General features: G+C 55.1%; 2 protein-coding genes across 3 annotated transcripts; both read left to right on the forward strand.

The window, feature by feature from the left end:
• The first annotated feature begins 6 nt into the window (after window positions 1–6).
• USF2 (upstream transcription factor 2, c-fos interacting) lies at window positions 7–9738 on the forward strand. Of its 2 annotated transcripts, none has more exons than XM_024132519.2 (10): window positions 7–83; window positions 354–400; window positions 511–629; window positions 766–966; window positions 1391–1541; window positions 1666–1753; window positions 2163–2221; window positions 8617–8711; window positions 8868–8996; window positions 9091–9738. In XM_024132519.2, exons 1-10 carry the CDS (start codon window positions 19–21, stop codon window positions 9178–9180), a joined length of 1044 nt encoding a protein of 347 aa, XP_023988287.1. In that variant the 5' UTR covers window positions 7–18; the 3' UTR covers window positions 9181–9738. The 2 variants fall into 2 exon arrangements, with proteins under 2 accessions (XP_023988287.1, XP_054939157.1); XM_055083182.1 differs by having other exon boundaries at window positions 766–885.
• Window positions 9739–12073: 2335 nt separating this feature from the next.
• On the forward strand, window positions 12074–13569 carry HAMP (hepcidin antimicrobial peptide). The gene is made up of 3 exons (XM_007106532.3): window positions 12074–12248; window positions 13234–13293; window positions 13380–13569. Exons 1-3 carry the CDS (start codon window positions 12162–12164, stop codon window positions 13479–13481), a joined length of 249 nt encoding a protein of 82 aa, XP_007106594.1. The 5' UTR covers window positions 12074–12161; the 3' UTR covers window positions 13482–13569.
• Window positions 13570–15922: the final 2353 nt, after the last annotated feature.

The following is a 15922-nucleotide window of genomic DNA, read 5'->3' on the forward strand; positions in this document are numbered from 1 at the left end:
CCCGCCCCCACCCCCCCCATGGACATGCTGGACCCGGGTCTGGATCCTGCTGCCTCGGCTACCGCTGCTGCTGCCGCCGCCAGGTAAGGGAGCCCGGCGGGTCCGCGCCCCCGCGCGCCCTGGCCCCGGCCCTTCGGCCTGGCGGACGGGCCGCCATGATCCCGAGCGGCCGCCGGGCCCAGCTCAAAATGGAGGCCGCGAGGGAGGGAGGACCCGCGCGAATATCCCTGGCCCCCGGACCTGGCGGTGCCGCAGCCCCAGACTGGGGCGGGCGGGATGGGGGCCCTGCACCTGGGTGAAGGGGCGGGGGCGCGGGCAACCTTGATCCCCTCTTCTTCCCGTCCTCCCCGCAGTCACGACAAGGGACCCGAGGCAGAGGAGGGCGTCGAGCTGCAGGAAGGTGAGTGCTCGCGGGGCCCACTGGGGCCGCGACCTGCGCCTGGGAGGGCACTGGGAGCGCCCTGGCCCGCGCCACTTCTGACCATCCCCCCTACCCTCCTCCGACCGCAGGCGGGGACGGCCCTGGGGCGGAGGAGCAGACGGCGGTGGCCATCGCCAGCGTCCAGCAGGCGGCGTTCGGCGACCACAACATCCAGTACCAATTCCGCACAGAGAATAATGGAGGACAGGTGAGCCTGCGGGCCCGGAGACCGGCGGGCAAGTGGAGGGTTGAGCCCCGGGTAGAGTGGGCGGGATGGGAGGGGCTCGGACCTGGTCCCTATCCGGGCCCCAGCGCGGGTCTTCCTTCTCTGCCGCCCCCTGCAGGTGACATACCGCGTAGTCCAGGTGACTGATGGTCAGCTGGACGGCCAGGGCGACACGGCAGGCGCCGTCAGCGTCGTGTCTACGGCTGCCTTCGCGGGGGGGCAGCAGGCTGTGACCCAGGTGGGTGTGGATGGGGCCACCCAGCGCCCCGGCCCCGCTGCTGCCTCTGTGCCCCCAGGTCCCGCAGCGCCCTTCCCACTGGTAGGTGCCCAGCAACCCCTGGGGGGATGGAGAAGGGACACTGATTCTGTTCTTGGGGAACCCCAGGGGGTGGGGCACGTGGGACCAAGATGCTGCCTTCAGGCCCTCAGGTGGAATCTCTGTTCTGCACAGTGAAACCTGGGGCAAGATCTTTGGAACATCTTTTTTTTTTTTTTTTTTTTTTTCTGTGAAAGGGGGCTCACGGTAACAGGAAAGTCTCTAAGGCTTTAAAAGTGGGTCAGTTCACTAAGTGATTGCTGAGTATCTGTCGAGTTCCAGGGCTGTGAAACACAGGGCAGAGTGGCACACACAGAGGGGTTCCCCACTCTCCCTAGAGAATGCAGTAAACATCAAATATGGCAACTAGGGGATGGATTGGGGAACAAAGATGGCTAAGGGTGGCCTCTGTCCTCCTACTCCCTAGGCTGTAATCCAAAATCCCTTCAGCAATGGTGGCAGCCCGGCAGCTGAGGCTGTCAGTGGGGAGGCACGATTTGCCTATTTCCCAGCGTCCAGTGTGGGAGATACCACGGCTGTGTCCGTACAGACCACAGACCAGAGCTTGCAGGCTGGAGGTAAAGGAAGGAAGGGGCCAGGGCGGAAGGCAGGGGAGGCAACAGGCCTAGCAGGGAGGGAAGCTCCCCCAGCCAGTTCTGACTCTGTCCCCAGTTTTAGCACTAACCCCTGCTTTCCCTGCAGGCCAGTTCTATGTCATGATGACGCCCCAGGATGTGCTTCAGACAGGAACGCAGAGGACAATTGCACCCCGGACACACCCCTACTCCCCGTATGTGCAGGAGACCTGGTCCCAGGAGTAGGGGACACTGGGAGGGCCTGGTGTGGGGGCCCAAGGAAGGGAATGTGTTTCTGAAGTCGGAGCCAGGCAGTTGAGTACACGGCAGGCAGTTGGTATATTTTTTGGTCAGTTTTTGTTTCTTTAGTTTAAGTAAAGAAAATACCATATTCTCTCTCTCTTTCTCTTCCTCTCTCTCTCTCTCTCTCTCTCTCTCTCTCTCTCTCTCTCTCTCTCTCTCTCTCTCTCTCTCTCTCCTCTCTCTCTCTCTCTCTCTCTTTCTTTTTCTCTCTTTGCATATGGATATGTGTTGCAGAAATCATTTTTAAGTCTGACTCCTTAATAAACGTTTGGACCAAGGGGCTGGAGGTAACATGCGCCTATTTTTTATATTCTTTTCTAGGAAAATCGACGGAACCAGGACACCACGGGATGAGAGAAGGAGAGCTCAACATAATGAAGGTAAGGTCAGGGTGGAGCTGCTGGGCCTCACGGGCACAGCCTGGCCCGGTGCTTGGAGTCACAGATCAGGCACGCGACAAGTGCATGAGAGGTGCTTGTCGAATGCTGGAAAAGCAGAAGTGTGGAGGTTCGCTGACAGGAGCAAATAGGCAGGAGGTGTGAGCTGCAGTGTGTTTATCATCCTGACTAGTGACTCTGAATTAATTACTAATTTCTTTTTTTTTTTTTTTTTTTTTTTGTGGTATGCGGGCCTCCCTCTGCTGTGGCCTCTCCCGTCGCGGAGCACAGGCTCCGGACGCGCAGGCCCAGCGGCCACGGCTCACGGGCCCAGCCGCTCCGCGGCATGTGGGATCCTCCCAGACCAGGGCGCGAACCCGGTTCCCCTGCATCGGCAGGCGGACGCGCAACCACTACGCCACCAGGGAAGCCCAATTACTAATATTTTAAATGGCAAGTTTCACATTCATGTATGGATTTCTTGCTCCTCTTGGAAAGTTGGGTTGGTCTGGCTCACCTGGACCTGCCTTCCCACGAAGTAGCTGTTTTGCTCAAACCCCTCACGCCTCTGCCAGCCTAGCTTCCAGAAGTAGCTCTGGTCTGAGAGACAGCACATCTGAAGATGAAACTGCAAGAAGCCCATGTCTCTGGTTGAGGCCAGAGCATGTCCAGGGGACACTTCTACTCAAATAGCCATCATTCAGCAGATATTTCCTGAAGGTGGATACTAGGCTGGGCAGTACATGCCCTGTGCCAGGTCTGGGGCCTAGTTTGGAGTGTCCAGGAAGCTCAGAGTTGAGTAGTTCAGGCTGTTTGACTGAACACTGACTGAGGGATCAGGTGACGTTTCCTCCAGGGAAGTGGCCTTTGGGAGTGCCTGTCCAGCAGAGGGAAGCACAGGAAGGCAGGGTGGAGTGAGGTTGCTTCGTGGGTGCTGGTTTAGTTAAAGCAGAGGTTCTATGTGGAGAGCTTGGGAGGAGAGAGTTGGGAGGGTCAAGGAAGTCCTTGAACGTCAGGGTGAGGACTTGAGTCCTAAAGGTGTTTGATTGGGGGGTGGGCTTATGCGGCTGTGATCTAAGCTGCTCAGTGAGTTCAGGCATTCATTCAGCACATATGTACTGTGTGCCAGCCCCTGTTCTAGGCCTCAGATACAGCAGTAGATAATGGAACAGACACCTTGCCTCTCACAGGGTGTTCATTCTGGTGGGAGAGACAGAAACTACAGAAAGCTACACTAAGACGTCAGGGAACATAAGTCACGTGTCACGTGAAGGAAGATAAGCCCGGGTAAGGAGATGGAGGGTTATGGCGGCAGTGTGCTCTGTAGGTCTCTCTAGAAGTGACGCTTGAGCAGGGGCCTGAATGGGAAGAGTCCCAGGCAGCGAGGGACAAGCAAGTGCAAACACCCAGGCCTGGGCTGGAACAGACTTGGTGTGTCTGAAGAAGAGCAGGTTTCAGGAAAGATAAGAGGAAGTTGGTGGAGTCGTGGGTGGCCTGGCCAAGGCCCGATCACGTGGGGCCTTGTCAGAGGCCCTCCCAGGGTCCCCATTCCTAGATCTTTATTCTGCTTCGAGGGGAAGTAAGCAGAGGGATTGTGTGTGGAGGCTGGATGGTGAGGGTGATGGGGCATCAGAGGCTAGGGAAACAAGAGTTGACTGCAGCTGTGGGCCTCAGACAGGGCGGGGCCTGAACAGGGCTTGTGGGGGCCCGAGCTGTGGGGCAGAAGAGCACAGCCTGCAGAATCAGGATTTCGTGGATCAGGCTTTCCTGACGGGGTCAGGTTCATTTAAAGGGAAGGGGGTGAGTGTGAGCTTGGTTTTGGGTGTGACGGGTTTCAGGGGTCTCCAGTTGGCTACCTGGGCAGTCCTGGCTCTACTGCGTACTGGTCGTGTGACCTTAGGCTGGTTCTTAACCTCTGCGCCTGTTTAGTTCTCTTAAGTATGCGTTAACACGACTGACTACCCCAGAGGCTCATAGTGAGGGTGCAGCATGTTGAGTCGTGAGACCAGCCAGCCACCCTCCACCCTACTTTCGCTCTGCCTCTCACTGGGTTAATCCAGCTCCAAAGTTTTGACTCCTCATCCTGTAAAAATCAGTCTCGCTCATGACCTTGCCCTTACCCTCCAGCTGTGGCCTGCCCACTCTCTCCTAACCTGCAGAGTGTTTGAGCCACACTCTGCCTGGCCTCCCCGTACCCTTGGCAGTCTGGCTCATTTCTCTATCAGAATGGCTCCATTTAAGGTCACTCGTGATGACCTCATTGCCAAATCCACTGGCTTCCTTTCCTGTCTGCGCTCCAAGCATCTGACCCTGCCTGTTCCCCTCCTTTCGGTAATGTCCCTTTCTGCTCTACCTGCTCTGATTCTCCTTTCCAGCCTGCTCCCGAGAGCAGGGCTTCACATCACAGCTGTCCTCACGAGGTGCTGAATGGGTAGGTCGGAGGGGAGCTTGGGAGTCCGTGTTTCAACAAGTTCCCCAGGTGACTCTTCACAGTGGGCGAGGTTTGGAAAGTGCTTTGGCTGTTAGTGTTTCTTGAGGTCCAACCCCTTCTTCTAGCAGTCTCAGGAGAGTGAAACATCAGGCCCAGGGATGGTCAGTATCCCCGAGACCCTATCCCCGGTTGTCGGTGTTTGTCGTTTCTCCCGGGAGTGCATCTGTGAGCTTTATCCAGAAAAGTATGTGATTCCAAAAAGGAGAGGCTGCCCCCTGATGTCCTCCCAGGGCTTCCCCCGCCCCCTGCACTGCACAAAGCTGTCTTTCTGCTCCATCTCTCTGGAGCTCCTGCGCATCCGTATTTTGAAGTGCCCGTTCAAAATCTCCATTTCTGTTTGTCCTTGAAACACCTCACACTCAACTTGTCCAAGACAGAACCTTCTGTCCCTCCTTCCCAAAGCCTCCCTTTTCCAGAGCAGCAAAAGGCACACCTGTCATGATTACCCCAGCCACACTTGAGAGCCAGGCCACTTCAACTCTGCACTCTTCTTCCCTCACAAGCCCTGAGACGCTGTGCCGAAGTGAACCTCAAATCAGCTTTGACTCCTTTTTCCCTCTTTCCCACATTTCTTGGTACCACAGGGGCCCATCTCTGGGCCGCAGATGCTACAGGGGCCTGAGGGAGTCAGGATACTTGGTGTGCCAGAAAGTGGAGTGGTGATCCCTGTGGAGACCTGGGGTCTGTGTGTCTGTCCTGCCTGAAGGGTGGCTTCATGGTGCCAGTCATGGCTGCTGTGTCAGAATTTGGGCCCACTGCTGCCAGAACCTCTGAGAAGCCAGAAATCCAGGTCTTTATATGAAGTCTGATTTTTGAGTTGCTTTTTCTCTTGCGTCGCTTTCCACTCGTACTGTTACTAATTTATTTCTTCTGCTTAATTTGGGTTTAATTTGCTGGGGGTTTTTTCCCCCAGCCTCTTAGGATGATTTTAAGCCTTTCTTTTTTCTCAATTTAAGCCTTTACAGTTGCAGATTCCAGTCCAATGCTGCTTTAGCTATATCGCATTTGGATAGGTTGTGCTTTCTTGTCATTCAATTAAAATTATTTCTGGTTTTGCTTATGATTTCTTCTTTGACCCATGGGTTATTTAGAAGTGTGTTGTTTAACTTACAAATATTTATGGATTTTCTGGCTATCTTTTTTTACTGATTTTTAAGTGAGTTTTGTTGTGGTCAGAGAACACACTCTATGTATATAATTTCAGTTATTTGAATTCGTTGAGACTTATTTTTACGGCCCCAAATATGGTCTATTTTGGTGAAAGTTTCTGTGTGTGCTTGAAAAGACAGTGTATCCGCTGCTGTGTGTGGAGTGTTCCGTCGGTGGTAGCTAGGTCAGGTTGGCTGACAGTGTTCAGGTTTTCTATCTTGATTTTTTTATCTACTTGTCCTGTCAGTTGCTGAGGAGTGTTGATGTCTTACATTTGTGCATTTGCCCATTTCTCCCATTAGTCCTGGCAGATTTTGCTTCTAAATTGTGTTTTAAATGTTGTGTGGGTGTGACTTAAGCCTTCTGAGGAGCAGACATGGCCTTGGTTTTAACTGGTCTTGCTCCATTTCAGTTGTGCCGAAGTGGTCTTCCCAAGCCACAGGCCTGACCACATCGCCAAGAAAGGCCCTAGACTCGAGGGCCTAGACCCCTAGGGGAAGAGAAGACAAGGTCCAGAGCTGCTAGCAGGGCATTCAGGGCTTCACAACCTGTTTCTACAATCTATTCCTGCCACCCTGCGCCACCCTCTGCATCCTCCAAGGTGTTTCCATGTCACCGTTTCTGGGTTTCTTGATGCCTGTCTGCCTGATGTCCTTCCTCTCAGAAACCAGCCCAAGTGTTTCCTTTCTAAATCCTTCTCTGAAGATATACCCCACCTCACTCCATGCCGAATGCATCGTTCCACCCTGGCGTTCCCCAGGCACTCGATACAGTCTTCAGTAATAACACACGGTCCTGTGGCGTCAGTGTCTCCTGGTCACGTGCATGTCACGCTGGTGCTGTGAGTGCCAGCAGGACAGAGGTTGAGTCCACCGTGGACTTCAGCCTCGCGGAGTGCCCTGCACACAGTAGGGCAGGCGGTAAGTTTTGAAGAAGCAAATGCGAACTGCTGTCCCCCGCCCCCCATCCCTGCCCCCGGTGGCTTGAAGTGAGGAGTGCGTGTGGGATGCACCTGCAGTGCGGTGCCCGGGCTCAGGAGTGCCCAGGCCCAGGAGTGCCGGACTGCGGGAGGGTAGAGGAAGGAACTGAGCAGCCATCTGCTCTTGAGCTCCTCAGCTGAACCCCTAGAATGGAGCACACTGCTGAGGGATGTGGTGGCCAGTGCTGCCAGGCCTGGGCAGACCCTTAGCTCTGCTGCTGTTTTGGACCACAGAGTCCCCAAAGACCGTAGATAGGGTCGTCCTGGCTGGGAAGGTTCACTCACCGTGGTAGTGATGGGGCCCAGGTCTGTGCGCTCGCTGACCCCGGGGCCAGGGTCAGGCGAAGCTCAATACTGGGCACCATTCTTACCATGGTAGGGGGAGGTTTCGGCGGAAAGAGAGGAGAGTGAGGGAGGAAGCGAGTCCACGTGGGAGGGTGTTGTCACCGAGGCCAAAGTAGGGGGGCACTTGGAAGGACCGGTCAGCAGCGAATGGGCAAAAGCAAGTGTCCGGAGAAGACAGTTGGATGTGCCTGTTAGTGGCCAGGCCCATCCTTTGAGGGAGCAGCCGGGTCGAGGGGTGGGGCTGGCCTCAGCAGAGGAGAGGAGTCAGGGGCAAGCTTCTGGCCCACCGCATCTTTCTCATGCTCACCCGACCCTTCCCCCAGTCTCCCAACCCTGAGAAAATACCCCTTTGCCCTCCTTGCCAGGTCCCACCTACAGTCCCCGCTCCTCTATAGACACCGCCTGCATTTGTTTGTCCATGGGCTGCCCTGGCACGGGGATGAGAGTTTGTGGGTGAGAGTCGCAGGGACAGCTGGGCTTTCTTGTGTGTCCCCAGCAATTGCCTAGTATGAAGGGCTGGGATAGCTTTGTTCAGTGAGCCCCAGACCAGGGGTCTCAGGCTGCTGTGCAGGCAGACCCCAGGCCGCCGTCATAGGTCGTGACAGGCCAGATGAGAAGACAGGGCGAAGACACATACGAGTCCTGCCTGAAGGGGGCAGCTTTCCCGCAACTCAGCAGACAGTGAGATTGTGGTGTTTTATGAAATAAATCACAAATCTGGACTTTTCAAGTGAAATCTGCCAGTAGTTTGTCAAACCTGGCCTTCAAGAGAGGGTTCGTAGCGTTTCTTTCTGGGTGACCCAGCGCCCTGACGGGCCAGGCCCCAGAGAGCCTCAGTGCCAGCTGGGGAAGCTGAGACTTGCTGCGGGGGCCCTGGAAAAGGACTTCCAGTGGAGGTGAGACGTGGTCAGACCGTGATTTTAAAGATGAAAAGAGAAATAGGATCATGGGGCCCAGAGCTGTGGGGAGACCCGAGCACCGTGGAGAATCAAATGCAGGGGCCGTGGGGACTGGAGAAGGGTGCCCGGGTCCTGTGTAAAGGGCTCTGGCCCATTCTTGCCTGCCAAGAACACGTGCCCACTGTGGCCACAACTCCAGTTTTCAGAGGAGGCCGATTGTTAGGTGAAGTTTCCTGATTTTTAAATGTTGATTCAAATTTTTGAAAACACGCTGGGCAGGTAAACAAAGCGAACCCTGCAGCCCCCCAGCTGTCGATTCTGCCTTTAGGTACGTGTGGCACTTGAGGGTTCCTCTTGAGGAGCCACGTGGAGTGGGCTGGAGCCAGCTGCCTGGGTTCAGATCGGAGCCCCGCACTTGCTGGCGGTGTGACCTTGGGTGGCCTCGGCTCTCATGGCATCTGCCTTAGGAGGTGAATCGCCCGGGCACAGAGGGAGTGCTGTGAACATAGCCTTGTTCTTGCTGTTCTTGCTGCAGTGGAGCGGAGGCGGAGGGACAAGATCAACAACTGGATCGTCCAGCTTTCAAAAATCATTCCAGATTGTAATGCAGATAATAGCAAGACAGGAGCGGTGAGTGCCCTCCGGCCCTCAGTGCCGCGGCGGGCCCGTCCCCCGACCCCCTTGCGGAGAGTCTGCCTGACCACCAGAGGCGGGAGTCGTCTGGGGCTGAGCCGGTGGGCGGCGGCCAGCGGGCGGTGCTCGCTGATGCTCCTGCCCACCCCCCAGAGTAAAGGAGGGATCCTGTCGAAGGCCTGCGACTACATCCGGGAGCTGCGCCAGACCAACCAGCGCATGCAGGAGACCTTCAAGGAGGCCGAGCGGCTGCAGATGGACAATGAGCTCCTGAGGCAGCAGGTGAGCGGCAGGCCTGGGGGGTGGTGGGGTGCGCCCAGGAGCCCCAAGACGTGGGGAGCCAGCCCTGGCTGCTGTGCCCCGTCGTGTCTGGCAGATCGAGGAGCTGAAGAACGAGAACGCCGTGCTCCGCGCCCAGCTGCAGCAGCACAACCTGGAGATGGTGGGCGAGAGCGCCCGGCAGTGACGCCCTCACCCCGTCGGCGGGGGCCGCCTCCGGGCCCCTGCCGTCCCTTTCCCCAGCCCTTAGCACAGAGAGGGACAGACGCCCCTCCCCCAGCTGCGTTTTTTTATAGTAGATTTTTAACAAAAAACGGGGAGAAATAATGCATTTCTGTGGATAAGCACCCACTGCTCTCCTCAACTTGGAAACAATATCCTCCCTGCCCGTCTGTCTGTCTCCCTTCTCCCGGCCCCCACTCAGCCCTGGCACTTCTAGTGGTCTCACCTGGAGGCAAGAGGGAGGAGGACAGAGCCCCTGCCATACCCCACTGCCTCCTTGGACTCTAGAGGTACTGAGACAGGGTGCTTATGGGAAGGAGGGGAGCCTTTGGGGGGCCAGCCCTGGGGCCTGGACCTAAGCAGGGAGGCCATGTCCCACCCCACCTCTTGTTTCTGGAACCCTGCTCCCCTTTGGGTGTGTGAGTGTGTTCTAATTTTCTTTATGGAAAAAATGGACAAAAAAATAGAGAGAGAGAGAAGTATTTAACTGCAATAAACTGGCCCCATGTGGCCCCGCCTTGTCTGTCTGTGTATCTGTCCATCTCAGGTGTGGGGAGGGAGTCTGGGGTCTCTGCAGGGCTCCTGAGGGCAGGGCCTCTTGTGTTCGTGGCTGTGTGCTGGTCCCTGCCATCTGGTACCGCCTGGTGGTACCCAGTCTGTTGGTTGTGTGGATGAAGAAATTAAGGAATGAATAGCCTCGTGGAGGCCCCAGGTGTTGTATATGTGGTGTGGGGGACAGGGGGAGCCAGGGTCAAGGACATGTCCCATGTGTTTGGAGGAGAGGCTGGGGTCTTTCTTGTCACCAGTTCCTAAACAGGACTGGCTCCTGGCCCTGCTCTTCTGGGCTGACGCCCTCCCCTCTGCACCAGCCAATGGTGGGGCCTGGCCTTGAGCACCCCCACCCCCAGGGAGGGCAGATGGCCAGGAAGCCAGCCTTGGCCCGTCAGCCTGTCGCCTTGCACTGCAATTCTGGCGCCTGTGCCGTGACCCCTGCCCCTGGTTGATGATGAAACCTGGCCTGAGCTGAGATGCAGTGATGCCTGGCAGTGCTGGGGGATGCTGCTGTGTCTCCCTGTGCAACTCCAGCCACTCCCAGCATCTAGGCCTGGTCACCTGACTGAGCTTGCCACGCTGCGCCCATCCCAGATGCCCCCAGCTGGTTTCTTCCTTCCAAGAGCCCCGTCTCCTTTCCTGACCACTCCTCTGTCTGACAGTGAGGTTGTGTGCAGCCGGAGGGGCCTAACATAGAGTGAGTGGGGAGGCAAATGGCAGGGAACAGCATTACTTCCCAGGGGCCCCCCACTTTTGTGCTTTTTGAGTGGGCCCTGGCAGCAGTTTGGGGCCTGGAAGAAGAGTTCATTCCTTGACAGCACCATCCCCGGGCTCGCAGGGTTAACACTGGATGGCCCTAGAGCGAGTCGGAGAGGGAAAATGGCCAGGGGGCCATCTCTGGAGTCAAGGTTTGCTGTTCCCCTGGGCCGTGTGCGCTCTAAGATGGTTCAGGTCGTGGGTAGCAATGAGGTTGCCGCGGTCAGGCAGCCTCGGCTCAGCTCCCCTTCCCATGGTGGGCAGGGAGCCGGCCCTCCGAAGGAAAGCCTGGGTTGTAGTGTTTGCCAACGTCTGTGGTGTAAGTACTCCCACATCAGTGGGTTTCAAGGTGCCCAACACGATGCCCCTGACTTTGGAGCTGGGATGGGACGTGCACAGTCTGCTCATTGAGCCTATGAGCCGGGTCCAGCAGACCCAGCGTGCCCTCCTGTGTTTTCTAGGAGGCAGGAAAGCCTGGTGATGAGGGCACAGGCGCCAGTCAGGCTGCCCGGGCTGAAGTCCTGACTGCCTCTGGCTGACCGAGCTTGGGCAGTGCCCTAATCTTTGCCGTCAGCTCCTCTCCTGAAAAGTGAAGAAAGTTAAGTCTCAGGTCGGCATGGTGGGCTCCTCTCTCAGGAGCAGGGTAGAGGAAGCCTGGCCCCTCGGGTCAGTGGCTGAGAAGTCAGCTAGCACCCTGAATACAGAGCAGAGCCCAGGATGGGTCAGGTAGGAGCTGCTCAGAGGATAGGTGGCACAGGCCGAGTTAACCCAAAAGTGAGTCAGTACATGCGCCGGCTCATAAGGTGTGGTCAGATGTTAGCTATTACTGTCACCACTGTCTTTTTTGGCCAAAAGTTCGCAGGAACATTTCCCAGATAGCAGGGCCACATCTTAAGTTTCTGACACTTGAAAAACCCTACAGGTGGGGCTTCCCTGGCGGTCCAGTGGTTAAGACTTTGCCTTCCAATGCAGGGGGTGCGGGTTCCATCTCTGGTCAGGGAGCTAAGATCCCACAGGCCTCATGGCCAAAAAACCAAAACAAAACAGCAATATTGTAACAAAGTCAATAAAGACTTTAAAAGTGGTCCACATCGAAAAAAAAAAATCTTAAAAAAAAAAAAGACTCCATATGTGTTCTGGGGGCTCCCGTCGACACAGACTCCTGCACGTGGCCGTCACGGTGTTCCCTCCCCGGCAAGTGACAGCCGTATGGCATGTGAAGAGGAGGCTGGGGAAGGGTGGGGAAGGAGGGTGCCTCACTCCTGCTCATCGACCAGTTCAGCTGCTGGGGCAAAAGGTGGAATTTTTTCTGAAATCAACAGGGTGTTGTCATGTCGGGGAAAGTGTTTCCCAGGTGGCTGGCAAGAGGCGTGTGTCTGTGGTCGCGTCTGTCCCACCTCCTGGACACACCTCTGCTGGCTGAGGGTGACACAACCCTGTTCCCTGTCACTCTGTTCCCGCTTATCTCTCCCGCCTTTTCGGCGCCACCACCTTCTTGGAAATGAGTTGGGCCAAAGGGGAGGGGGCTTAGCATCCCCGCCCCCCCCCAGGAGGCCCCATAAAAGCAACTGTAACTGGGCTTCCAGACACTGGAGCAAGTCCTAGACATAACAGAAGGACAGCCAGACAGACGGCACAATGGCGCTGAACACGCAGATCCGGGCCACCTGCCTCCTGCTTCTCCTCCTGGTCAGCCTGACCGGTGGCTTCGTTCTCCCACCCCAGGTGAGAGCCCACAGGGTCTGGGCCCAGGAGGGCAGCCAGAATCACAACGGAGAGCCAGGCCCCTGGGAGGGGACAGCAGAGGGCAGCGCGGGAGACGCCAGCACGGGCCAGGGCTCAGGGCAAGCGAAGGGGGACAGGCAGCTGCTCGAAGTGCAGAGATGGGGTACTGAGTGGCAGGGACTGGGGGCCCTGATCTAATTCCACAGTTATTTATTGAGGGCCTACTCTGTGTTAAGTCCTCTTCTAGACCGTGGTGACCAAGCAGTGAACAAGGTAGATGAGAGAAGAATATTCTCGTGGAGCTTACATCCTGGTCAGGGAAATTAGTCAGTGAACTTAAAACAACAAGTAAACACTTGTGTTTAGTAAATGCTATTCGTGAATAACGTAAAAGATGGTGGGAGAGTGATGATGAGGGTTGGCTTCTTTAGATGGCATCAAGGGCTGGCTCTTTTGTGAGAAAATGTTATTTGACCTATGACTGGGAGAAGAGAAGGGGGCAGCCAGCCAAGACCAAGGTGGGGCAAGCATGGTGTACCCAAGGACTAGAGGGCTTGGTAAGGGAAGGAGATGGTGCTTGGAGATGAGACCGAGGGGTGGCCATGCCACGTCTTGTGGGCAACTGTGCAAACGCTGATCTTCCTCCAAGCACAGGGGAAGCCCTGCAGGCTTTTAAGCCGAGATCTGACGGATAACACATGGGGAATGGGTTGTAAGGGGCAAGGTACAGGCAGGGACTGGCAGCCAGGCCACGGAGAGTGTTACGGAAGAGTGAGCAGCTGTGGAGAGAGAAGACAGATCTGGGATGTTTGTAGGCAGTAGAACCACCCGCGGGAAGGTGCGGAAAGGCCAGAAAGTATGGCCATTCCTAAGATTCCAGCTGAACCAGCGGATGCCAACCCCTGGGGAGGAGCTGGTCGGTGGGAGCGAGACTGAGAGCTCTGCCGGGGCCCTGCCGTCCTCAATTCCCCTTTTGCTTTCACAGACAAGACAGCTCGCAGACCTCCAGACCCAGGACACAGCAGGAGCCGCAGCTGGCTTGATGGTACGGTGAGGTCCCCCGGGACTCCCTTCAGAGCCTCCCACGCCTTCCCATACCTACGCCCCGCTCACTGCCCTTCTTTCCCACAGTCCGTGCTCCAGAGGCCGAGACGAGACACCCACTTCCCCATCTGCGTGTTCTGCTGCAGCTGCTGTCGTAAAGGAATGTGTGGGTTATGCTGCAGAACATAGAGCAACCCCTGCCGCCCTGCCCCTAGTCCCTTATTTATTCCTGCTACCCTCCAACCCTCAGTGAACGGTCTTGGAATAAAATGGCCGGTTCTAGCTCTTATTTTCCAAACCAGAGTCCGTTGTCTTTTCTCCCTGCCAAAGGCCTATGCCAGAGGCTCGTTGTGGCCCCTGTCTTGGGAGGGCCAGTGCTCGGTGAGGTGTGCGGGGTTGGTGTGTACTGGGGGTTGCAAGGAAGCTTGTTGAAGGATATTTGGTTTCTGTTCTTCCCCATCTTTCCCCACTTCAAAAGACCTCGAATTTATGTTGCAACAGCAGGGAATGAAAGTTAAAGTTTCCTCCTTGCAATCTTCTTAAAACAGGGGTAAATTCACATGCCTAGCAAGGGTTCTCAGAGTAAGGTCTGGGGAATACTCCAGAGCTCCACAAGGTGGAAACTACCAAGATGTTTCCCGTCTTTCTCACTCTCGTTCCCTCGTGAGTGGACAGCGAGGCCCCATGACGTGTGAGGACGTCATCCTTCTGACGGCTGGTAGATTGTGTGCTCGTGTATCTTGTGCTTTAAAAACTTCTCAGTTTCAATTTCTAATAGATTAAGCACCTATAGATATAACTCACTAGAACACAAGGTTTTTGAAGTTCTCAATAAGTTTTCAGAGTATAAAGGGGTCCTGAGACCAACACACTTGAGAACCACTGGCCTTCAGGGACCACTAGGTGAAGTAAATGAGTGAGATGTGATGGATTTGTTTCACAGGAGCACCTTCACTTATATTCTCTCAATAACGACATACTTTGCATAGGAGATACATAGGACAATACTGTTCATCTCCATAAGGGGTTGAATTCCCTCCCTTTCTTCTTGAAAACTGTATCCCTCTCAATTTACCTGATTTCCCCACTTTCGATAGAAGAAGAAACGCAAGATGCATTTCCCTATCCTCTTAGCCCATGAGAACACATCAGCGCTAGCATGATGATAAAGGGCCTCGGCCATTTGGCCTCAATGTTGCATAAAGATAGGGAGTGGGGAGGCCTGGGGCCCCATCTAAAGAGGGCTACCAGGCATAGCTGCCGTGCCCACAGGCAGGCGACACATGGCTAGAGCGCCTTTTCAAGAGAAGGTGGCAATCCTTATTTTTATGTGAAATTTCCTGATTTTTGAAAGATGGACAACTGATGAAAGGAATCTGATTTTTTAAAAATCAACACCCTGGGAGCCAAACTAAACCCAGCTGGGAGCCAGATCGGTCCCATACACCACCAACTTCTGCCTCGGAAGCCACGAGAGGTTGGTCCTCCGGGAGAGGTTTTCCTGAACAGAGACCGAAGGATGGGGAGAGGAAGACTATTTAGGGAGCTTGGCGTCCTTTTAGCTGCGGGATCTCACGGGCATCCTCCTCTTGCTCTGAAACCCCACTTCCTCATCTGTAAAAGGACAGAAGCCTCTGCGGTACTCAGCTCATTGGGCTGTTGAGATGCTCAGAGAGGGAGGAGTAGGAGTGGAAACTGTCAAATACCTCATCAGTGGAAAGGATTCGTATTGACAGAGGAGGTGGAGGCCTCTCAGACCCTCCTGATAAATAAATACCGGGAAGTGGGAAACCCGAAATTGCTAATTGCATTCGATGACACCAGTGCTCTTCTCTCACCTTAGCCGGTCCTTCAGGTGGTCCTAGTGATGTGAGGCAGAGGCACCCAAACGTTAGCATGCACCTGACTCTCCTGGAGGGCCTGGTAAAATGCAGATTTGGCAGGTCTAGGGTGGGGCCTTCGAATGTGCACTTCTAACCAGCTCCCAGCTGATACTGCTGCTGCTGGCCTGGGGGCCACAGTTTGAAGACTCCTGCTGTTGAAGCTGCCAGCTCTGGCTGAGGGCAGAGAGTGCCTCTGGGTTGGACCAAGCACCTGCTACCCCTCAAGAGCACGTGCAACGAGTGGGCCTGTGAAGGCTTGATTCCACCCTGAGATCAGTTTTGCTAGGTCTGCGCAATGTTTTAGATAAAAATTGGGCTAATATCTAAAGATAGAGGTATTTCACATAAAAATCTGAACTCTTGCTGTTATGGGCTGAACTATGTCCCTCTAAAATTTATACGTTGGGAATTCCCTGGTGGTCCAGTGGTTAGGACTAGGTGCTTTCACTGTGGTGGCCTGAGTTCAATTCCTGGTCGGGGAACTAAGATCCCACAAGCCGCACGGCAAAATAGAATAGAATAGAATAGAATAGAATAGAATAGAATAGAATGGAATAGAACGATTTATATGTTGAAGTCTTAACCCCCAGTGCGATCGTGTGGCATTTGGTGCTAGAGTCTTTACAGAGATAATCACATTAAAAGGAGGTCATTACGTTGGGTCCTAATACAATAGGACTGGTATGCTTATAAAAAGTGGAAATTTGGACACAGAGAGCCGCATATAGGGAAAACACCATGTGGACA

This window comes from Physeter macrocephalus, unplaced genomic scaffold (genome assembly GCF_002837175.3).
Source record: "Physeter macrocephalus isolate SW-GA unplaced genomic scaffold, ASM283717v5 random_610, whole genome shotgun sequence".
NCBI lineage: Eukaryota > Metazoa > Chordata > Mammalia > Artiodactyla > Physeteridae > Physeter > Physeter macrocephalus.